This window comes from Branchiostoma lanceolatum, chromosome 3 (assembly GCF_035083965.1).
Source record: "Branchiostoma lanceolatum isolate klBraLanc5 chromosome 3, klBraLanc5.hap2, whole genome shotgun sequence".
NCBI classification, from domain to species: domain Eukaryota; kingdom Metazoa; phylum Chordata; class Leptocardii; order Amphioxiformes; family Branchiostomatidae; genus Branchiostoma; species Branchiostoma lanceolatum.
Window position 1 is genome coordinate 33,631,670 of NC_089724.1, and position 25,366 is coordinate 33,657,035.

A 25,366-nucleotide genomic window follows, 5' to 3' on the forward strand; every position below is an offset into this window, starting at 1 on the left:
TTTCTGGTTAAGAAAATTCCAGGTTGTGACGAATTTAAAGGCGAAAAAGCCTGTTTATACCGAAAATAATGATTTTGTCCGCCATCTTGGATTTTGAGCGATGACGTTATCAAATTAGCATAATCTATTAATATTGAATCATGGGAGTTACATTAAAATACATATAATGTTATACATGTAGGAAACTAGTGTGGTTGAGCAAGAAAACATTGGAAACAACTATGTTTAAATCGAAAGTAGTGAAATTTGCATAAAATGCCTCTTCAGAAACCCGTTGCCATGGCAACACGAAAAATGATAAACTTACACTTTTATCATAATATTGTCGCCAATTGAAGTTTAGGAAAAGTCACTAAGTTTGGTTGTCCTACCATACGTCGTTTGGCAGTTATACGATGTCAAAGTTGGCGCGGGCACTTTTAGCCCCCCCCCCCCGGTCTAGATAGGGTTAAATCATATTGTTGTAAGACGTCATATACACAGAAGACCACTATTAGAAGACAATACACACCTGGATGAAACAAAAAAAACGCCGACAGTAGACTATTTCGATGGCAACAGACACAACACTATAAATATAAGTAACATGAATTTTTTTTTGTCATGAAACGGTATTCCTTAATCATACCGACATTAGCCAAATGAAATTTCTCTTCTCCGCAAGCTCCGAAGAGAACTAAGTTTCCTGTCTATTTCACAGACAACATACACACAATTAGTGTAGTGAGCTCACCGTCACGAATGGCAACAGACACCGTCACTATAAATATAAGTAACATGATCTTTTTTGTCATGAAACGGTATTCCTTAATCATACCGACATGATCCAAATGAAATTTAATATAGAATGTCACTTTAAGATAAGTAATTAACTTTGCTATGTATATTTTGACAGGACAATAATCATCTAACAATGCAGAAATGGAAATGGTGAACTTTTTCTAAGCGCTACGGCACCGCACATACCTTAGAGCGGTAGAGAAAACGCTGCCTGGACACCTCGTGCTTGGGTTTAGACGTCTGTTCTAGATACTATATAATATAGATTATATTTATGAAATTTGAAACATCATTACATGAGTTTTCTGCAGTGCTTGCACCTCTGACAATGTCTACATTGCCTGCACGATCGCCCGTTTTCCCTCCCACTGCGTCGGCAACGTTTGCACACATGCCGGCCTCTGGACAACTTGCACTTCTTACAGAACTGGGGGAAAAAGGGCAAGTCGTATTATGTAAACATAACAAATCTGTCAATTTTTTTCATAATCATTTAAAGTTGCAGGGACGCTCCTATTTGTTGAAATGCCACAGCATACTATATATTAAATATATAAACGAATGTTCTTGCGACGCTATACCCAGGGATGATTTATCTGGCTGGTGTTTCCGTATCTTCTTAGCTATCCACAACAACATATATTATTATAGATTTTAATGTCAACCTATTAGTGAAGCTATTCACGGATTTGAACAAACAATCATTGCCGATACACGTAGGTTTCTAAATTACAGGAATATCACTAACGCCATGTAATAGCTGATGGTATCGAAGCAAGACGATGCTGTTTGAGGGTTAAATCTAAAAAAAAATGTTTGACGTTACCTTTCGCCTTGTCTTCTTCGAACACACCACATCCTTGAAATCTGTAACAAAAAATATATAGCTGGATATTCAGAATTGAAGACATGAAATGAGCTAACCTATGACCTTTCTGGAACCTTTGACTTTACTTCCTGACAGTGTCCCCGATGTGCCTGGCCTTAATTTCAATGGGGGTTCAGCTTTATCTCAAATTCGACCTCCGCTTCCTGCAATACGTCTGCGGTTAACCATGTCCACCTTCCTTTCGTACCACTCTTCAATATTCAAATTACTTCGGACCAACAAGCAAACTTACAAACAGACACACAGTACACCGAAAACAAAGACCAAAAGATCGACAATGACATCAATAGGGAAATGTGATTAAACATTGAGGCACCTCACCGGTTATGACTGGAGTGGGCACCTTGGTGTCGAATTCAGGTTGGTCCATAACCAACGGTTCTATGGTTGTAGAAGGACAAAACATTCGTCAATAAATTGTAGTAGTATAAGGTGATGTTAATTAGACAAGCTCTTTTCGTTGGCGTGCATCATTTACGCCATTATGTACATGTAGATAACCTATTTGGAGACCTTTCTGGAACCTTTGACCAAACTTCCTTCGACATAAGTTAGTGTCAGTGGCGTGGAATCACCATCATGTCCTATTGTGAATTCGCTGCCGAAGCGATACGTCTAATTATGACAAATATAGAAAATGAATGAAATAAATTGGTTACACATGTAACATTGCTATACAAAAAATATAATCAAATAGCTAGTAACTAGTACGCAAATTGTTGGTTATTGTGGTTGAAGAAATAAAGTACCTCCATTGAAGGCCTCAAGATCTAGGATGCTGGAGGCCACTTCTGTCGTCTTCATGTCTTCTGCTTTTCGGGGCCGAGTGGGATTGCCTGTTATACAGCAATGGAATAAAATGTAACAATTGTATGGATAACACGTCGATGAAGGTTTTACATCCAGGTATTAAGATACACAATGCATTAATGCAAATTAAGTCACGGACGACAGACAGTGGATGCTCTCTGAACAGTTTACAAAAATGATCCAGTTGAGTATTTCTTTTTTATAATTGACCATCCTAAAAATTTGTCTCCATAAAACTTAGAAAATATGGCTACAATAGACCAGGTTCAAAATAGTTACCACGACATATCATCTAGATGTTTAAAAAATATGTTATCTTTGCATTGATTTCCACAAGCACATTCCAGCTCTAGCTGTACTTTCCCCGCGAAGCATTAAAATTTGGCGATAGAGCTTGAAGATTTACTATAAAGCAAGAATCTATACATATTATACATGGTCAAGGTTAGGTTACTAGCACTTATTTTTGGTGGGTGAAGGGGGGCAGCATTCTTTGGTACCAAGACTTGGCGTATGCACATCCGGCCGCAATGTCCAAATTACGTACTTCCGACATTAAATCTCGCCCAGAGAAAATACGACCTTTTTGATAAGCTTATCAGAACGCGTAGTTTATCAGTGAATGGTCCATTGTTAGTAGAGACAAAGTGGAGCCAACACACTAACACAGACGTCTGGGCACCAGGATACACGCATCAAAAAGCTACTAAGATGTCTATGATAATTCAGTCTGGTGCATAGCATGGTAACAGCGATATTTTCAGGCCAGCTCCGTCTGAAAACTTTTTTTTTTGCGTGGAAGCATCCTTTATGTTGGCCCTTGTAATATTATAGAAGGTAATCAACTACGTCCCAAAACAAGGAAATTGACTAGTCCTCTAGTTTCTCTAGTCTTCTTTTGGACAATTTTTACCTTACTGCCCACGTGATTGGTCACGTGCTCTGTGCAACTGGGTTTTCAATTACTATCTCGAGAAAGACAAAAAACATGAGGCTTTGTGGACGAAAAATACAGTTTAGATGCTTGTGATATACATGAACAAATAACAAATTGAAGAATGTTCGATAACAAGATGTTTGTAAAATACAAATAGACAGCACATGTGTTGTTAAATTTTTTTCCTTAGAAATCGGGCCATCTGTGACAATTAATTAACATGGCGGATTGGAAATTTTGTCAGTCCATTTTCAAATGCCATACAAGAGATTTCTAGCAAAAATTAAAGGATACACTTTGTAGTTAAAAATACACTCACCACACAAGCTGTCATAACACGTGTTGTTGCCATCCTGACACTGACTACAGGGTTTGCCAGCAGTGTATGGTTTCTGGTAGGCTGTGTTTCCTCTGATGGGAAACAATGATAGTTCCATATCATATCCATCAAATAACCATATGTTATAAATTCAGCACAACCAAAACAGGGGGCGATATCAACTTCAAACAACCTTTGAACCATTTGCCGACGTCAATGACGTGTTGTTGTTTCAAGTAGCGGAAGAGTAGTGAGTGATTCACTTAATTTTTTTTTTTTTTTGCTTTGAAAAACAGTGCAGTTTCTCCAAAATACATATGTTGGATTTAGCCATGAATGAAATCCTCAAACTCAACTCTTTTGGTTCTATTTTGGTATACGTATATACATATATAGACACAGCAAAGACACTATAGAATAACTACAGATAATGGAATTTCAAACAAAACCAGTGCATTTGTCAATGCAATGGAGGTAATGTATGTAATGGCTTTGATTTTTGGGTCAAATTTTAAAAGAAGACAAATCTTCTGAAGAAAAAAAAACACATAATTATATCAGATAGCATGCAGTCTCTAGTGTTTACTGTCAAGATTAGGGGTGGGTACCGGTACCTTGTACCGGTACAAAATCGGTATTCCTTGATGGACCGTTCCAAAAAAACCGGTCCGTAAAAGATCAGTGGACCGGACTATGGACCCATTAGAAAATTCATAGTACCAGGCTACCAGCAGGCGGCCACATAACTCGTCTAAGAAAATACAAAACAGCAGATTTAACGAGTCGTTTTCGAAGACGTTAGCTGTCAATCATATCTAGAAACACTTAAAGGATGAGTAAACACACGGCGAGGAGAGTATAGTTATAATTTTGAGACAAAGTGCAAACCTAAGAAAGTATATCGTTCCAGACATGACGTTAAGAAACTTTTACGTGTGTCTCGCTCTCCAAAATATGATGTACTGCGACACTACTATAATCAGGTCCAGGTACAGGTCCGGACCTGGACCTGACCCTCTTGACCTGGACCTGGACCGGACCTGAATTTTATGTACCGGAACCCACCCCTAGTCATGATGGTAATGTCTTGAACTGGTAACGGTATCGAAATTTTATATTTGAAAGTGGCCGATTGAATATGAAGTTTATAGATATATAGTTATTGGTAGTTACCTTGGGGAGTAATCACAGACGACTACGTAACTGTTGCGCCATCCCAGACCCTGCACGATGTCACACTTTTTCACGCCACATCCGATCTCGCGAGACTTGGCCCAGACCAACTGTAACGGAATCTGACGTTATCAAGATGGCTGATGTGACAACATGCCACACCGAAACTTTTGGTATTACAAAAATAACATACATTTTTGAAGTAAGATTTAGCTTCTTTCTACGATAAGTCAAGAAAAAGTAGACATTATCGGATACCAACTACGTTTAAGCTGTAAAACAAGTAGACTGCAGAATGGTTAAAACCTTTTCCCTACGGCACAGCAAAGTTAGACACGCAAACTGACAGTTTAAACGCTATACAAGAGATAATAAACTTAACTACAATGAAAACTTGTTGTCTTTATCTACAGATAGATATGTACTTACTCATCTTGACTGAAGTGGCTTTCAAAACATAACATCTTTATTATGAGTGTGACTGCTAACCAAAACAAGTAAAACGCTCAAATTGCACGCTCTGTGACCTCTATATCTTGTATATATGTTTAAACAGCTGTTAGTATATTTGACTAACGTATCCCTAAATCTACAACGTTGTTGTAACGCTGAAAAATTGTTAACACGTGTGGATGCATATCTTGACAATGCAAATAAAGTCCTATTTCCCACCTGTGTATAGTGTCCACACTTCTTATCGGAACACGAGTTGTTGGTGTAGGAGTATTTCTGTCCTTCTTCGAACCATCGCTTTGTTTCTTCACCTGCTCTGTACTTTTCTGGAAGAAAAAAAAATGGGATTCAAGAAACTGTATTGAAATAATAGTTTAGAAAAAAAGTATTTATTTTTTAACAGGTAGTCTAATATACATACGACCTACTTCAGACAAGCAGGTATTTAAGTTGAGTAGGTTACTTGCAGTTCACATTATTGTTGCAAGCTGTCACTTCTGTACAAGGGCCAATGTGACGTTTAACTTCCCTTGTTAGGCCATGTTGAGGCGATTATATGGATGACATCGAATGGAAGCTTCAAAACTGATGCGAGCGTACGAATAGAAAAGGTAAGAAAAATGTTGTCTTCATTATGAAATCTACGTGGTCAGGAGGGTTGAACAAATGGCTAAACACACCGACTTATATATTCTTAATTTTTGTACTTTCACATCTTTTTTGACTTTGAAATTGACATTTCATAATAAAGATTCGTGGGTCTTCAAAGCGTATGTAACTCGAGTGCACACCAACTACTTGTACAAGATACATATCCAAACAACTGTTTGTTTTTTTTACCTAGTGTAAAATAGATATTTTCTCCAACCGATGCCTTGAACAGTTTCTCCCGCAGTATGTTGTGGGTGTACACACATTGGTCAGCCCAGTCTTGCGCTATGGCCGCCAACTTTTCGTTCCAGACCTGAGAAACACAACTACATTATAATATTCTGTTTGAGATCCCTGAAGTCTATGAGCATGAAAGGTATATGGATAGTTATTGTGGTCAGTTTTAGCACAATGAGAGAAATACATGAAACTGTTACATTCTCATTCTTAAATATATTCCACATCAGAGAGCTAACCTCTGACAAGAAGGTTGCGAATCAATAGATTACAAAGAAATACTTCATCTTGAATGAAATAAGCAATGAAGTATTTGTTAACCGGTAGCCTTCAGTTCATGTTATAGTCGCTTGGAGTCGCACCTATCTAGTATATATAAACAGAAATACATCTAAACGTTCAGATCCACCACAACATGTTTTTCAATCATCTGTCACAGCGGGTGATATTTGATAGGACAGCAGGGGACCGATAGTGTCCGATACACTCAGGGAACAAGATTGGCAAGGTCACAAATTGGCGACACAAGTTCTTGTGACCTTCATGGCAAGGTTCCCGATCACAAAGGGCGATTCCATTCAAAAGTAGGTGGCATAACCTTCTAGCTATAGTGCCGCGGTTGGAATAGCACGTTTCAATGATCACGTGTAATTGAAAATTGTCTGTTTATCCCTTTGCTATCTATTCCAGTTTTATGGGAGATATGAAAAATACCAAAACCGATTTTAAGATTGAAGTTTTGCCTATAATTGTAAATTGTGTATGTAAGTGTTAACTTTAACAAAGATCCGTTATTTGTTGAGCATAGTGATGTGTCCTATCCAAGCCTAACATTAAGCCTGTATGCAGTTAGAAGATATTATCAACTTGTTAACTATTAAAAGCAAATCTGCGTCATTTATTGATACACAGTTCGTTAAAAAAAAGAATTGGGTTTTTAATGCGTGACAAAAATATAACCTTACCTTAGACCTTAGACCTTACCTTAGTTACACAAATGTAACGAGGTTCTAAAACACGTCGTGTTCATCTTTTTTTCTTTTTTAAAATATAAGCTTTGACGGACAGAATCGGTTCATTCCCCAGCGAGTTTAGATTGAAAACCGAGCATAGTTTTGTATTTTAATTCTTTTTATTTATTAATCAACAGAAGAATACACAGAGAGGTGGTGTATTCTAGCAAGTAGCTATGTTTGTCAGCTACTTGTCGAGAAACACAAAAGATGATGCAATACGTATTTCAAACCTCAACTGAAAATAACGGTGGGAATTTGAAAATTTGAAAGGTTGTCTAAACACTACCCTCCCTCTCTCTGTCCCAATGGTGCAGTAGTCCGTGTAAAGCATGGAATGTCGCTGTGGTTTTCAGTCATGGATGTTTGGCCAAGTGCCATGACGCCTTCATGTCTACATATCACCTTGTTTGCTCAAGGGAGCGAGGTAAACACAGAGGTCGACCACATGTGAAAGGGACTGTTGTCCCCAATTATACCCACCTCTCCTGAAGTGTGATAAGTTATGCACATGGTGGGTGCCAGTGATATTCAAGAAGTAGGATTTTGTGCCAAGACACAGCATGTACACAACTTTAAGAGATAGTATCTTAACATTTACACAGCTGCGAGATATTCGTAAACCACCATATCTTTGTCCTTTTCGCGCTACATTTAATTTTGGATAAGGTATCTATATCGGTTGAAGGACATACCTGGCTTTTGAACCACTTTCTTTCACAACAACAAGTTGATTTTCTTTTTGAAATCCAAAGGTCAACAAGCCGGAAGGGTTTCTCTTGACAATTATGTTATAATCAGAACACAATTTGGCGGTAGTGTAAAGCTTTAGATATATCAAAAGGTATCCTATATTTAGTATATACCTTACAGCGTTAGGTTAGTAACTTAGTGACATAAGTCACACTGAAGAAAGCGTGAGCGTAAACAAGATTATGGGAAGGCCGAAAATAGATTTGAAAGGCTTGTTTACATTACGTTAGAATGACTCACACCAAAATTAGAACGTAACGAAATTTCCACAGTAACTGTTTTGAGGTCGACTACCAATTTTTGAAACACCCTTATAATGTGAAGAAAAAGTTATGAACTCTTTTAGTCATGCGGCACTGCTAATGTTACCGTAGCACTTTCCATTATACAAATTACGTACACTAAGAGGGGGTCGTTAAGATACTTGAACTAAAATGTCAGACGTACCATGTACTCCATGTCGGCTGCCGTCGGTTGCACACTCTTCCTCAACTCGTTGTGTTCGTACAAAATAGAGTCCATATCCGAGGTTGTCAACGCAGAAGACGCCATGTTTTCCCGCAGGTAGCCCACGCCCAAGAGTAGCAAAAGTCGCTGCCACATTTTCTCTTCACCTGGCGTTGCAAAGATCAATAAATAACTAGGTCGAGGGGCTTATTCTTTGGTTCTCTCTACCTGTGATTTAGAAAGGGAGCTACCAACCTAGTGGGCCAGCGATAGTAGTAGGTGCTTGGTAAATAGAGTGCCGCTCTGTTTGCAGTTTACTGTGTGGGTGTGTATGTGGGCGGAGTTAGTGTATGGAGCGGATACCACCATTGTTTGTGGCCAGACTGCGAGGAAGGGCGGACGTTTCCGTAGTTATTTGTCCCTCGCCGTACAAGTGTTGCGTATGTTTAGTCTGAAAGTGTTGAAGGGTACTTATGTCATCCTCGTCAGACATTTATCGTCCTTCAATGTCTGGCAAATATTTTAGAAACGTTAAGTAGGTGAAAGAGACGTGTCCTTCATGCACTGACGTAGTAATTCAGTCATGGGTCATGTCTTTTTAAGTGAAAGGATATCTGTATGACTTTCGGGGACCCTCTTTGCGTATTATGTAGTTGCATGATGTGAATCTTGCCCGGCTGGAGAGCGCCACCTATCGGCTGTATTTTAAACTGAACCTGGTTTACGAGACGTTTACGAACCTGGGAACAAATTACATGGTTTGGGGCGTCTCCCTCTCTCTCTCACACTATCTCTCTCTTTTTCACTCATTCCTCTCTCTTTCTGTAGATATATGTAGGTATATCTATACATCTATCTATCTATCTATATATATATAGAGAGAGAGAGAGAGATAGATAGATAGATAGATAGAGATATATATGTATAGATAGATATATTTAAGCCGACTAGAATATAACAGTTTTAAACGAATTTATTGATGATAAACCTGCACTCATAATATACAAAGGAAGATTCACATAACATCACGAAATATGCTAGATTCGTCTACATGTAATTTACCCATCTCTGACACAATAAACAAAGTCACGTAATGATCTACACTCCTGCGATGTTTTTCGTTTTGCGACAAGCATGTGTTGCCATTCCATTGCATTGGCATGGATCTCCAGAGGTAGTAGTTATAGCATCAAATGATGTTGTGCATGGCAAATTGTATACTTCAAATATGCTAGTACGGATGTACCAGTTGTCAATAGACAGCTAACGTTATAGACTTACATGACATTTTGCGCATTTTATTTAATAAAATGAAATTATATTTACACAGCTATAGTCTCATTCGCAGACTTCTACGGTAGCGGCGCTTATTTATTGCGGGAGAGCTGATACGCCATTTTTTTTTACAAGGGCTGATATAAGGTTCTTAAATGCCGACAGAAGGAGTTTCATTGCCGTTTGAAAAACGTAACTCCCTCTGCGGCATTACTCCCTCGGCGTCGAGGCTCCCTCTGTCGCATTAGACATCCTCAAAGACAGCGCGTGAAAAAAAAAATCGTGTTGCAGCGCCTCGGCCCCTCCCCCATGTAAGCGCCGCCGCTCCAACAAGTCTGCGAAGGAGGCCACGTAGCTCAATGATTGTCTCTCGCATCATTACAGCGCGGTCGCATTTGTCGTAGGCCTTTGTACAATTTGATGACTTAGAATTTTCAAGCAGGCTGTGACATAAGCAACTGTTCAAAAATATTTTAAGACAACCTTTTCGTAGCAAGACAGCCCAGATGTGTTCGACATATGCATGACTATCACAAGAATGCCATTATCTGTTTGCAACCGTATGAGGATCGCTCGACGAATGCGACCGGGCTTCCATAGTTTTACGGATGCAAAACTACATTACAACTAGACATCGACAAAAAGAAAATATTGATATCATCACATAACGTTTAGGCTAAAATATATATCCAAACTAAAGACACAGAATAAAACACCCTACGTTCAAAGTATGCATTTCCTACATGTATAACACCAACATTACGATTACATTGAATACTGTTTATGACCATCTTTAAATTAGAAAACCACAGAAAAACACGTCATCAACTTAAATCGAAGACCATCTAGCAGAAAAATTCACAGAGACAAAATCGTGCACGTTACATGTACGTTCGAATTATTCACTTTTTATCACACGTACCAAACCTATGAATACATAGGATAACGTATCAAAGAAAAATTATAATATCGAAGAGAATTAAATGGAGACCGAATCCAAAATAATTCAATACCAACACATCAGGCTTAGAGGTACAATAAGCCATTTCGTAGTTCCAGTACCGCGGTGGATTTTGGGTAAGGTCGGAGGTTAAGGCTCCTCAGAGATAAATAAACATATGCGTGGACACGTTGTTCACACTTGTAGACAAAACATGGTCCCGGGAGTTTAGATTTTGCCCTTCGCCCATATAATACATCTCGAATGCACATGCGCACTCATGACTGTGAGGTGGCTTACAGCTACCAATCATTTTGTTATCAAACATAATTAGATTAGCTGCGTTTGGCACTCTTTGCCGTCACCTGTGTGAATAATGAAGTCTGATCATTGGCTGGGTTTACTTTATACACGCATTTCCTAGCACTCTTCAAAGTGTGCTCCATATGTAGTCTCCAAGCAGACCCAACGGTTGCAACTAACGTATCCAACTGGCAGAAGGAGTTTATTTTTTTTGCAATCGTGACAACTTCTCTGGCTGACTGGAGCTTCTCTGGCTAGCTTGTGCGATTTTGGCACCGTGGAGATCTGCTTGGAGATTACACCGTATGTGCTACGAGTGTACTCGGAAAAGCGTGTTAAGCTGGGTCTTAAATCCCCTTATAGGACATCACGAGAGCGTTCTTCGCGAGCATGCCCGGCCTGCCGGACGAGTCCTTCCCCACCAGCCAGTAGGTGGCGTCATCCTCGTATGCAAACATTTCCTGAAAAGCAACGGTTGATATTAGTTAATACGCTGTACCAAAAAAGAAAGTGGAGTATTGCTTTTTGCTTTTCTTTTGTCGTTTTTTTTTGGTCCCATTCTTTCCAAGTCCCTCAGTCTCTCTGTCTCTCTCTATTTTTCTCTATCTATATTTTTCTTCTTGTAGAGGGTATTTCAAAACATAGAAATCTAGGTACTTGGGAATAAGCGATTTCACACATTTGAGTACACATACAGTGTAAAGGTACCTGTTATTGTCTCGACAATCGTCTCGATTTGACTAACAATGTCCAGACGGGTTTGTTTATGTTTCAGGGGCCTTTACCTTTGACACTGCACATGCGTGATCAAATGTGTGAAAGCACTTATTACCCTAGCCTATCACATACAGGATACTGAAATATCACGACACGCTGCAATAGAAAAAAATTGGGTCCGCCAGTAACATGATTGTGAGCCAATTGTGAAATACAATCAAAAATGGAATAGATACTTGTTAATCGAAAATTAATCAACTTCAAGGCACCGAGAGAATTTTATGAGGCTTGAAATTGGAAATAAAAAAAACTCCGATTTCTAGTTATTTCTTCACATGGTAAGCTTTAGTAACACTATACTATTACATATCGACATTCGTTGTGTGGTGAGAACGGATAAGAAAATCTAAGCGCTAATAGACTGATCCTGACTGTCAATCATTATAAGCAGTTCGTCCAATGAGAGAGTGACAGCATGTCCGTCAAATATTTTGCTTTTTTTATGTTTTTAGTTTGCATTTCTACGTTTTGACGAAGGTGGGTGGGGCTACGGAATCGGTCTATTACTGTAACATTAGGCGCGTGAAACTACAGAGATCACCGTGTAGCTTATTATTGTGCCGCTTTTGAGCACTTTTAACATGAAATCATCACGAAAATGTGGTAAACAGGGGCATTAAATGTAAATTCCGTCAAGACTACAGCAACTAGAATATTTCCAGTTTTCAAGCCTATAAACTGATTTGGGTGCCTTTAACAAATCGCACACAGGGTACAAAAATATCGCGACATACTGTGATTCAAATTTGGGGCAGCATAATTCTGCCAGGAACATGAATTGGAGCCAGTCGTATGAGACAAATAAAAAAATGAAAATCCAGATACTTTCTAATTAACTCACGCACAGGATACAGAAATATAAAGGTACTTTGTCAGTAAAAATTGGGTCAGCATCAGTCTATCAGCAGCATAAATTGGGGCTGATTGTGTAATACAATCAAACACGGACATCTAGATAATCAACGCAATTAATCACACACAGGATACAGAAATGTCAAAACACGTTGTAATACATATTTTGCGTCAGCAACAACCTGTCAGTAACATGATTGGGTGCTGAAACTGAGAATGTGAGATTTCAGGAGCAGCCATTTTGTTAGTAAAGGTCACGTTTTTACCCACTGGCGTCAGTGTGGCAGCAAGAGAAAATTGGCGAAAATTGGCCAACGTTGTTGCAACGATTTGGTGCAATTAAGCGTATCCCGATGAGAACCCCCGCTTTAAGCCAACATTAACATTTACTGGATAAAAAAAAAAAAATTTTTTTGCACAACCAAAAGATTTATTCCACCGACGTTTTGGTGACCATCTGTCAGCTTCTTCAAGGCAATTTTGAAGGGTTCACATAAAAATACAGCACAGGTGTTGCTGCTTATACATAATAATGAGATGCATTCCCAAACGCAAAGTACTTACATATGTACAATCAACACCTGTGTTGCATTACTATGTGAACCTGTCAGAATTGCATTGAAGAAGGTGACAGATGGTCACCGAAACGTCGATGGAATAAATCTATTGGTTGTGTAAAAAGGGTATTTTCATTCAGTGACTCACCAACCTGATGAAACTATTCACGGATGAAACTATTTACGGACTAACCTTTACTTCCTCCGGCGTCTCTATGCGTTTTGCCACATTGTAGCCTCCGAGTGTCTCTAGAATCTGCTGCGTGGCAGAGGATATCTGGATCTTGCCGACTGCAGCAGACAGGCACAACAAAACGTCAGATCATTACCATATTAGTCTAGCTAGAGTAGGTTAAGGGAAAGGTAGTCACAAAGCATTTTTGTACTCTCAAAGCAGAGGAGTGGGTTCGGATGGTTTTTGACATGTTTTTAGGCGTTTTTGTCGTGCTTTCTTCTTTGTCATATTTCTTTGTCTCTATAACACACAAGACAAACAAAACATTGACAAATTAGAAAACCCGAAAAAACGCCCCAAAACATGTGAAAAACCAGCCGGAACCACTCTTCTGTTTGGTGAGTAGCCTTTTGGGTGTTGTAGGGGCAGTGGTTTCTTATCCACTGTGTCTATAGGGCATGGTATTGAAAGGCAATCAGTCTATCCATCTCCTTCCACCGACTTTTACCTCCCCGACCGAAATCAATACCCATCTTTACACCTGGGTAAAGTAGGAAAGTCATGTAAAGTGCATTTCCCGAGGAAACAATATCAGCGGAGTTTCAGAGGATTTAAACACAAGACCTCCGGGTTCATGCCCAAACGCCCTAAACTTGCTATAGACGCAAACATGACGTCTACAATCGGAGTATTGTCCAGTATCAGCCGAGGGTGAAGTGGCAGAAGTTAGGGTGGCAGAAGTTGGCAGAAGTTGGCAGAAGTTACGATGATTACCGAGTAGTTTTGAGGCTTCCGTGATTCGGATGTGACGTCATCTTAACTTCTGCCAGTAGCCTGGGTAGGGTGGCAGAAGTTAGGGTGGCAGAAGTTAGCAGAAGTTAGGGGATGTCATCCTAACTTCTGCCACTAGCCTGGGTAGGGTGGCAGTTGGCAGAAGTTGGCAGAAGTTAGGTGACGTCATCCTAACTTCTGCCACTAGCCTGGGTAGGGTGGCAGAAGTTAGGGTGGCAGAAGTTAGCAGAAGTTAGGTGATGTCATCCTAACTTCTGCCACTAGCCAGGGTAGGGTGGCAGGTGGCAGAAGTTGGCAGAAGTTAGGAAACGTCATCCACTGTTCAAAACTGTAGAACAGTTATGTTGTAAACTTCGCTAACTTCATTAATAAAAAAATGACAGGATAGTTTCCTTTTCCATGCTTTTCCAAAAGACGGAAACTCTTTTCATGACGCAGCTTCTCTCTTTAGTGATTAACAATATAAGTTATATATGTAGGTAAAGACATTCAAGACATATATTTTTTAAATATCATCTAAAATATCCTTTGGCAAAAGTAAGGATGACTTCATCCTAACTTCTGCCAACTAATGCCACCCCTGGCCACTGGCAGAAGTTAGGATGACGTCTGCCAACTTCCCAGGCTTCGTCGGCCAGCTCTAAATTCTACGTTCCCTTTCCATGACCACCAACTACTCAGTCCTCATCTGCCTATCTTAAACCTTCATGAAACCTGCTGGACTGTTTTAGTGTGGAAAAGAATCTTTTAGCACTTTAAATCGCATTTTGTTTGGTTCGACGCTAGCAGTGGGGAGGGCATGCCCCTCACCATGGAGGTATTGTACTCTTATTTTCTTTATATTACTGTGCCTGTAAACACTCTCGAATTCGGTTTATTTTGTGCTTGATTGAGGTCGAAATTATTTGTGTATATATAGTATCTTTTGTGAGTAGATATTTGCGATTATTCTTAGTGGTATTTATTGTATTCTAGTGGGTCACTGGACAATACGAAATTAGCATACGAAAGCGCTGGCGCGCCCGACCGAAATAGTTTAAATTACCACCGTGTTTCTCTTCGAAATGGCATTGATGATGTCGGGATTAGATATTTCCAAATGCTATAAAACCAATAACACTTCCTGTGTAAAATTGGCAGTAATAGCTGTCCTGATTTTGTACTTTTCTAAGTCGGCAATCCGTAGTAATGATTCGTTTAACGACGCTGTAGCACTTCGACAGACACCATCTCTGGCTGTATCGAAGTATGTTTACGTTCTGCATCAGCTGTTAGCTGTCCGTAGTAAACAGGCCAACAGTATGCAGATCCCAGGAAGGAAATGTAGCAAGTTTCAGTTTTGCGCATTTGTATTATTGCTTTTGTCCGGTGATATTCCAGTAAATCCTGGTCCTAGTAGTCGAACTGTTAAAGACCCATGTGGTGAATGTCGTAAAGATGTAAGGAAAGGAATTGAATGCCAGACATGCTTTACATGGTACCATCAAAGTTGTTCAGCTATGTCACACACAATGTTTCAATGTTATGTTGAAAAGAGTGACCTGGAATGGTCGTGCTTCAAATGTGAATGTGATCGCCTAAACTTTCCCGAAAACCTTAATATGTCGAACGCCTCTCTGGAACAAATGCCTTCTACTTCTTGTCCACCTAAGAAAGGACATAAAAAAGGTCTCATGTTGGCTCATCAGAATATTCGCAGTCTTCCAGCAAAACATGCTGATCTAGAAATCCTTGCTTCAGAAAGTAGAATGGATATAATTGGCTTAACCGAAACCCACCTGAGCGAAGATTTCCCAGATGATACCATACAGCTACCGGGGTACTTTCTTCTCAGGAAGGACAGGGGGTCGAGACATGGGGGTGGGGTGGCATTCTACATTAAGGACTCTATATCTTTCAAAGAAAGAAGCGATCTTACTGTTGAGGGTTTGGAGGCCCTGTGGATTGAGTTGACCCCCCCTAAGTCAAAACACCAACTTGTCTGCTGTGCATACAGACCACCCACTGATGAACATTTCTTCGAGCGTTTCAGAGAGTCTCTTGACAAAGCGTCTGATACGAATATGGAAATGACAATCATGGGTGACCTAAACTGTGACTTTCTGAAGGACAAGGGGCCTGTCGAGGATCTCAGGTTCTTGTGTGATGCTTATGACCTTAGTAACCTCATAACTGAACCTACAAGAGTGACGGAAGGGTCTTCTACCCTTATTGACGTCATTTTAACATCTAACCCAAGTAAACACTCGAACAGTGGTGTTTACAAGGGGTCACTTAGCGACCATCACCTTATCTTCACATATCGGGGAATAAAGACAGCAAGGCCACCGCCTAAATACATATCTACAAGAATCTTCAAAGGATTCGATGAGGGAAAATTTAGGGAAGATTTGTCCAAAGTTCCATGGAACACTATCAATGCTTTAGATTCCGTGCAAAGTATGTGGGTAACATGGAAATCGCTCTTTGAAACCGTTTGCAACAAACATGCACCTCTCAAAAAGTTCCGTGTAAGGGGAGAGGACTGTCCGCCGTGGCTCACCCAAGATATACGCGAGCTAATGTCGCTTCGTGATAAGGCGAGACACACGGCTGAGTCGACCCAGAGTCGAACTGACTGGGAAACTTACAAACAGTTGCGTAATCACACCAAGCGTACGATGATCTCGAGCAAGCGAACCTACCTGAATGACAAAATCAACAGCGGTAATATCAATACCATGTGGAAATCATTAAAGTCTCTATTAGGAAAGACCAAGTCATCTAATATTTCATGTCTCAAAGATGAAAACGGGGATATGTGCTCGTCGCCACTGGAAATTGCCCATGAACTAAACAAGTATTTTGGTACGGTTGCCGAAAAGTTAGCACTGAGTATTAACAAGGGAATGTCACTTCTCAGTCCATTGCAATTTGTTCACCGTTGTTTGGAGCGTTTCACCTTCAGCCGTGTATCAACTGAGTTTGTCCAACAAGAACTCCTTGCTCTGAAAACGGACAAAGCTGTTGGTCTAGACCACCTTAACAACAGATTGCTCAAGTCAGCAGCAGTGATCATTGCACCATCTCTAACGGGCATATTCAATGAATCTTTGCTTAGAAGTGAGTTTCCAGAGGACTGGAAACAGGCACGCCTATCACCAATACACAAAGCAGGGGATAGAGCTACACCAAATAACTATAGACCGGTCAGCATACTACCAGCTGTCTCAAAAATACTTGAAAGAACAGTACACTCCCAAGTGTACGAGTATTTGACAGTAAACAGTATTCTTACGGAGGCCCAGTCTGGCTTTAGGCCTGGTCATTCCACACAGTCCGCAGCGCACCTTCTCACTGAGAAGTGGTACAGTGCTATGAATGCTGGCCAGCTGACAGGGGCGGTTTTTATAGACCTGTCCAAGGCGTTTGATACGCTCGATCATAAGATCCTACTCCAAAAGATGTTTTGCTATGGTATACAGGGGGAGGCACTGGATTGGTTTACGTCTTACCTATCAAGCAGGCAGCACTGTACTGCCGTAAATGGAGCTACCTCTGATTTTCATCAAATGCAATATGGAGTACCCCAGGGCTCAATATTGGGGCCGCTATTGTTCTTAATTTATGTAAATGATATGCCAAATTGCGCTAAATTCTGTTATCTTTCCATGTATGCAGATGACACTGTCATCTACTATTGTGACAAAGATGTCAGTATCATTGAAGATAAACTACAGAATGATCTCAATACCCTTACACAGTGGTTTATAGCAAACTCATTGTCAGTGAACAGTGGAAAGTGCAAATTTATGCTTATTGGAACAGACAAGAGACTTAACAGTTGCAGAAGCCCCAAATTGTCCATCAATGGGGCAGCTGTAACAGCATGTAATATGTACAAATACCTAGGGGTGATAATTGATCGTAATCTTAACTGGAAGTGCCAAGTAAATGCCATTTTGTGCAAACTCAGGCGATCACTCAGCATTTTAAAGCACGTCCGCACTTTTGTTTCAACACCTACTCTGTTAACTTTGTACAAAGCAATATTTCTGCCACATATCGTATATGCATGTACTGTCTGGGACTCTGCGTCAGATCGGGAACTGGAGAAACTACAAAGGATGCAAAACCGAGCCGGCAAGTTGATCCTACGTGCCCCGTACCTTACTCCATCGGCAGAAGTCCACGCACGTCTGGGATGGAAAGATGTTAAGTCAACACTTAAGCACCACAAAGCCCTACTGGTACACAAGGCCTTGAACAACCGGTTACCGTCCTACATGCGCCGGATGTTCACCTACTGCAGGGACAGAGCTACCAGGAGCACTAGACTCAGTGCTTCAGACCTCCTTGTGGTACCGATGCCATTGAGAGAGGTCTACAGGAGGTCCCTAGCCTACTCCGGTTCGCTGATATGGAACTCCTTACCGCAGGCCGCTAGGACAGCAACTTCCATTGTAACCTTTAAAGGACTCAGTAACTGACCCTTATGAACGATTATCGACTTATCGATTAATGACTCGACGAATTATCATTTGTTATTTTTGTGTTTTCACTATTTATATATTCTTTGTATTATTGATATAATTTCGATTCACCTTGTTTGACCAAACATTTAGTTATCTATTTATTGTTATGTTGACCCCTTGACACTCCTCATCTCGACCTCTATGAAAAGCGGCCCTGAGGGCCGATTAGAGTATGTTTCGAGAATAAATAAAGGCACAAACAAACAAAACAAACAAACTCCTACGTTCAGACAACATCGCATTTCGAACTTCTGCCAACTTCTGCCACCCCCAGCAACTGGCAGAAGTTAGCATGACGTCAATCCTACGTTCAGACAACATGGTATTTCTTACTTCTGCCAACTTCTGCCACCCCCGGCCGCTGGCAGAAGTTAGGACGACGTCACTCCTAACTTCATACAGCATCGGATTCCTATCTTCTGCCAACTTCTGCCACCCCCGGCCGCTGGCAGAAGTTAGGACGACGTCACTCCTAACTTCGGACAACATTGGATTTCTTCCGATGGTTGACGGAAAATCCCGAAGTTATATATGACGTAACCCGATTTCAACTTCTGCCAACTTCTGCCACTTTACCCTGATACTGGACATGCATGTACAATCGAGGACAAGCTTATGATAAGAAAAGAGTATTCGTGAAGGCAGACCTGAAATTGTAAAATGCAAATTCCGTTGAGACATATAACAAAGGTTTTAGCCTTTCGGTAGCTAGCTTTGTTGTTAATTGACTTTGCATGCTTATGGGCTTTGGTAACTCGATTCGTTGCAAATAGCCCCACTTCAATGGCTCTAAATTGCATTAGTGTATCTATCGATTCAGGCGACGTTCTTCTTCTCATTGGTATGTGCTGAACCTCAATAGCCTGGGGTCACTTAGCACAGTACGTCCATTAGACTGTAGGCTTTGATCTACCCACAACACGCCCGATCTTTTTCAAGAAATCCGGAGGTTTTTTCAAGTTCTTGAGTTCGTGGCTCTTGATGTAAAAGGCATTTCTCAAGGGCCCAACATTTGGTCCATTCATTATGCATAGCCATATCCAAACATATCATAGCTGCCGGGAGGATAAAAGAGACTCGGCAGCCATAACAGGCCAGGCATGTCATCGATATGAACCCAAAACTTCATGACTACCCGGCAAACACTCTAACCATTACGCCCTACGACGCCACATCAATACCTTTATATTCATACAGCTGGTGGTGGTCATTTAAATCATTTTGTTTAATGGTCTTAGAGGGTTCATAACATACGCAATACAAATCATTCGGTGCATGGCATTCTCCTATAAGCAAAGCCTTACTCTCATCCTACACATTAAACCTTGGGTTAGCCCTGTTAAACCGGACTGATGTTACCACTTTTGTGGGCGGGGCGTGCAAATCAGCTGTCAGTCAACCAGGGAGTCATTGTAACCTAAAGACATAAAGAAAACATTCAGGCGAATCTCTCATTGTTGGCAGCTTGTTAGAGGCCACGCCCATTAACGTGGAAACCTCAGCCTTTGATAGGGAAGGGGCTAGGCTCCTTGTAGAGTAATAGTTTGTCGATAAAAGTCTAATGTACCTTCGCCAGACGTCTGTAGCTTGTGGGCGATGTTGGTAGTCCGTCCGAAAATGTGGTAGCGAGGACGCTTGTATCCGACCACACCAGCCACGCAGGAACCTACAAGAAGTACACAATATTATTTGGTATAACAGTTTTCTTTTCCGATGGCTAATTGTAGTATGAACAGTTGATAGAAAACGAACTGCTACGGAAGCTTTTTGTGTTTGTGAAAGAAGAAGTGCCAGAGTTTTTTTGTTTTTTTCCTTGCAGTGAGTGGGTTTCAAGAAGTAATTAATAAGAATGTTGTCGTTTTCTTTTAGTCCGTGAACGTTTGTAAATTGTGATAAATTTTGGTGGATTCTATGAATATCTCTTTTCTTTCCTTATCGCTGAAAGAGAAGTTGGAAATAAGATGTATTTCGTATTGATATGCATTCTTTCGTTAGTAGTCATCTTAATATAAATAAAAATGTTGTTACATATTCAAGAAAAATAAACCCTTGTTTTCATAAGGCATACCTATAACGAACTCGCACTACCGTATCATCTGGCAAAACACTGTGACCTGCATGTATCATCCCAAGCGAGATTGTATCACTCCGCCTCACATGGCGAGGCGCAGCCGGAAATAAAACCTGTAGCCAGCTTTACTCTAGAAGTCCTTTCTGCGTTGTTCAATCGATAAAAATAGGGGACACATGTTAAAGTCAAAGGTTAGATAAAAGGCGAAGTTTAGAATTCTTAGAACGTGATTTTTTCTTCTCCTTACCGGAATGAATGCCGATGCGAAGCCTGATTTTGCCGCCGATGTACAGTGGGTTGAAGATATTTGCCGCCGAGAGGAAGTGCAGGGCCAGGGAGGCAATCTCACCGGCATGCTTGTCTCCATTGGTGGTGGGCAGTCCGGACACAATCTGGTATGCACCGCCTGGATGAATGGATGAATTAACATATGAATTAACATATGAATTAACGTATGAATTAAGACAGAGAAACTGAATAACAAAGATAGCGTCGTAATAAAACAAGAGCTTTTAAAAAAAGCTGGCGTTTCGGCTACGTTTATGAGTGTGAATTGTCTTTTCCCTTTACTTGAAGTAAAATCTGCCAGAGGAAGTCACTCAAGGGCTGTTCAGTCTATAAGAAAAATTGTCATTTTGGGAAATGAGTACTGTTTTAATAGAGAAAGGCAGATTGGGGAAAGCAATTTTGAAGTTACGTCACTTAACTTAAGTGCTTTTGAAAAAGCTGGTCTTGGCCTACAACTTGTACTTATTTGTAAAATGTATAATAGGCTCATTATAAAAGCTATCAATGTAATTATGTACATGGCACGCAATAAAACATAAAATTTGAAAAAGCACCATTGAATCATCAGCACTATGGTAATTAAGTGAAATAGAAGTTCATAACAGCTAAGGTTCTATCTAAAATGACTACCAAATGTCAAACAAATCAACAGCTACCTCATCCGTATTATTCTGGTTTCCGCATTTACAACATTTCTTCCTTATTTTCCTGGGTAATTTTGCTAAAATTCATGAAAATTCCCATAGTTTTGTGCCGAGGGGCGCCACTTTCCACGTCCGTGTTGTCTGAATGAAGTCGATACTGAACAATGGAGCATTTGCTACTGTAACAAAGAATCGCTGTTTTGCAAACAACATCAAGAGCCTCTGTTTACATCGGGGATAGAAGTTTAGTGGCGAGTGTTTTGCAAGAATCATCTTACCGCGCATAGGAGCCGCTGCACGGTATTTTCCATTACAATGAACAGAAAAATTCGAATGCCGGGTTTGGAATCTATGAAGTCCTGTTCATAAGACAAAGGCCTTGTATATATTAAATGAATATTTAAAAATAACAAATATAAAATATTTCTTTATTTATTAATGAAAAAAATGATATTCATAAATATGATATTGATAGATTAATATAATATCAATATATATTTTTGATATTCAATATCTAAAAAGAAAAAAAAAATCCATGCACGGACACGAACCCGGATCTTCTGGGTCCGAAGTTCTTCGCGTTGCCAGATCGGCCAAGGTGCGGTACGTAACTATTCACTCTGGACGTAATGCTATAACCTCACTATATGGTATCATTTATGCCGATTTTTGGTCGTTTTCTTGACGAAATCATTTTTTTTCTTCTGCAATCTCGTGGAATAGATGTAATATGGTCATTTTTCAGGATATCAAAGTCCGAAACCACAATGCAATGATATTTCCGAACAGTTGTAGCAGTTACATGCGGTCGCCCTCCTGTGTCACATGCAAATCTAGCCTGCCTGCCTTTTCGTGCTCTCTTGCCATGTAAGGCAACGGCTATACAAGGATTTGGGAACGTATTGCCATATAAGGTCTTATTGTGTGCGACACAGTGTTGAACCAAGCTTCCCTGGTTCCTGCCTGCAAGGTAAAAGCCAGGACAATGCGTTCCGGCGCGCATGCGCCGAAACGCAAAAATAATGTATGGATGAAAAGCAGCTTTGACATATTGGCTTTATTTATTACAACATAAAGAAAGCTTATTTGAAAAAAAATATATCGTAAAAGCTCGCCTATTATAATATGTCGTAAGCTTTGAGAATTCATCCCCACTGCTATGTACATGTACAAAGACCATTCGAGCGATGTGTTGCCAATCATGATTCCTTGGGGATTACCTTCATGCAATTATTCGAATATTTGCAACTTAATCGCAGTACTATGATTATGGCTCTGCATAGCCTTGATGCATAGCCATGATGCATAGCCTAAAAAATGAAGAAAAAGGAAGACCATGGCAATAAAAAAAACGAAAATGCACGGGATTAAGCTGATGGAAACTTATATGATGAATGCATAATGTATAGGAGAGGCAATAATTCATCACCTGTGCTCTCCACTTTGTTGACATCGTACAGGTCGATGGCCGAGTCAAGTGTGTGGTACAGTCGGTTGAGCAGGTCCACGAGCCGCTGAGCCGTCAGAACGGCTGAGATATCAGCAAAGCCGACAACATCCGAAAACATAACCGTAGTCTGAAAGAAAAAATTAGGGGGAATAAGATACTAGAAAATGTAAAAGACAATCCCCCCAAATTCTGCCCCTAAATTCAACCCGCTATATCCATACACAAAGTAGAGTGCTTGCCAACAAGCTTCAGATTACTCCTCTGGTTTGTGTCAAGTTTTTCATTTTTCCTCAGATTTCACTCCGCACAATTCTAACTTTGTTAACCCGTCTATATTGTTGTTGAAGGCGAATGTGGTTTTTCAATATAACAGTCTTTTACTGTAATCATTGCATGTTTTCTTCTCTGCCGATATCCAGATTTGCAAAAACGTGATATGTGTTTGATCACATTCTCATGCCAGGACCGCTGCTTGTGTGATTTTCGAGAAACTACCCTGGCGTACCGGCCTGCGATCCGTCCTTCTCGTCGTCGTCCTGGTCAGCCGTTAGCCAATAAGAGAACCTTTTAATCTGAGTTAAATGTATGAGCCAATCGCGTTACCTCTTGACCGAAGACGACGACGTGATTGGTTGAAAACGGCTGAAAACAGCCCATGGGAAAACTACGAATCGTACGTTGCGATATGCAATAGCGTTGGGCTTGGTGGGCTTGGCTTGAGAGGATGATTTGAGTAAAATCTATTCCTTACATGTTTGAAATGCCGTGCTGACACCGCGTTGTTTTTCTTCATGCATTCGGCGACGCTTTTTGGGAAGATTTGGTACAGGATTCCGTCAGCCTTTTGTCGCTCCAGGTCCACCTTCTGTAGCCGACAGACGATTGCCTGAGTGTCGGACGCCATCTTGTGAACTCCATACGTAATGAGCGGACTCACGACAATCACCATCACCAAGATGATGATGTTGAGGCTGAGACGCACGTCCAGCTCTTGAACCTCGGCTTCCACCATGTGCAGGATCTTCTTTGACAGGTGTCTGTCGAGTCGCCGAAGAATGCCGATGTATGACGTCATGTTGTCGAACCAGTGTAGACCCATATACACGTTCGGGCCGACGATGGCGTTGTTGATGTTGATCTCTCGTCGCATCTTCATGATACCTTTCTCCAGTGTCGTGTTGACGAAGATGTTGCGGTAGATGTCAGCAGCGTCGGGTGAGTAGATCAGCGCCAGCTCCAAACATGTTTGTCCGAAGTATTTGACCTTGTTGTAGTCAATACTGGTGTCACCAGTAAGGCCTCCTAGAATTAAAGACAAGTACAGATATTTGTTGTCGTGGTCGATTTTGCTACCTATTTTCGCCAGTCTATTTCATAGAAGTAGCTTATCATGGCAATTTTCAAACATCATACATACGGTAATCTATCATGTGAAAACATACTTCAAGTGGGAAAATGTTAAGGTTTCGGTATATTTCTTTTTGTAAAAAAAAGATTAATAAGATAAAGTTTTTGTATTGTAAATCCTCTCATCTGTTTGGTATGAATCTATTTTAATGCTTGAGCATTTTTATTTTCTATTTCATATCAAACGCCTACGTTTCGGTCGCACGTCTGTCATCTTCCTCAGGGCAATACTGACTGGTATTATATGATATTATTGCATCTATGACAATAGTCTACGTTTGGAACCGCATTTATGACAATACTTTACGTTTCGGATCGCATTGTTAGCAGCGACACCTAGCTGCAATGTGGAATACTACCGTTCATTATTGCCATGAGGGAGGTGACAGACGGCCACTGAAACTTCTGATGTTGATAGTATATTAGTATTAGATTATTGTTGTTAATACAGAAACCTCTTTATTCATTTTACCTCTTGCGTAGAAGACGCTCCCGAGTGCTCTCTCCAATCCTGTGTATTCCTCACTCATTACGATCATGTGATAAGCCACCACACTGGACCAAACTTTGGAGGTGTCTGTCTTAAGCACCGTCTTACCCAGACGTGAGATGAAGAAGGCATTGATGTCTGTATAAAACCTGGTCAAAGATAACAAAAAAAAATTAATTTCACGGTTCTCAGTGGCAAATGTGCTAGATGTTGACACGTGGGCAACCAAATCCGTAGTGTGTTTTTTTTGCACACAGTTTGACAGATTAGCCGAATAGGCTTGGTGGGCGTCACTCCACCGTCCGGGAAGGTACTAGTGTAAAGTGCCTTTCCCAAGGGCACAACGTCGGGGCATGGTGAGTGTCGAAC

General features: G+C 40.5%; 2 protein-coding genes across 2 annotated transcripts; both read right to left on the bottom strand.

Moving 5' to 3' along the window:
- Positions 1-454: 454 nt before the first annotated feature.
- On the bottom strand, positions 455-8,864 carry LOC136431505 (GLIPR1-like protein 1). Its single transcript, XM_066422896.1, has 9 exons — positions 8,463-8,864; positions 6,202-6,325; positions 5,581-5,687; positions 4,909-5,018; positions 3,736-3,827; positions 2,419-2,505; positions 1,991-2,050; positions 1,607-1,647; positions 455-1,207 (listed from the first exon to the last, which is right to left on the bottom strand). Exons 1-9 carry the CDS (start codon positions 8,616-8,618, stop codon positions 1,073-1,075), a joined length of 912 nt encoding a protein of 303 aa, XP_066278993.1. The 5' UTR covers positions 8,619-8,864; the 3' UTR covers positions 455-1,072.
- A 2,342-nt stretch (positions 8,865-11,206) lies between these two features.
- LOC136429583 (atrial natriuretic peptide receptor 2-like) lies at positions 11,207-24,828 on the bottom strand. The gene is made up of 7 exons (XM_066419417.1): positions 24,815-24,828; positions 23,852-24,467; positions 23,080-23,227; positions 20,966-21,124; positions 20,215-20,313; positions 13,360-13,457; positions 11,207-11,441 (listed from the first exon to the last, which is right to left on the bottom strand). Exons 1-7 carry the CDS (start codon positions 24,826-24,828, stop codon positions 11,328-11,330), a joined length of 1,248 nt encoding a protein of 415 aa, XP_066275514.1. The 3' UTR covers positions 11,207-11,327.
- Positions 24,829-25,366: the final 538 nt, after the last annotated feature.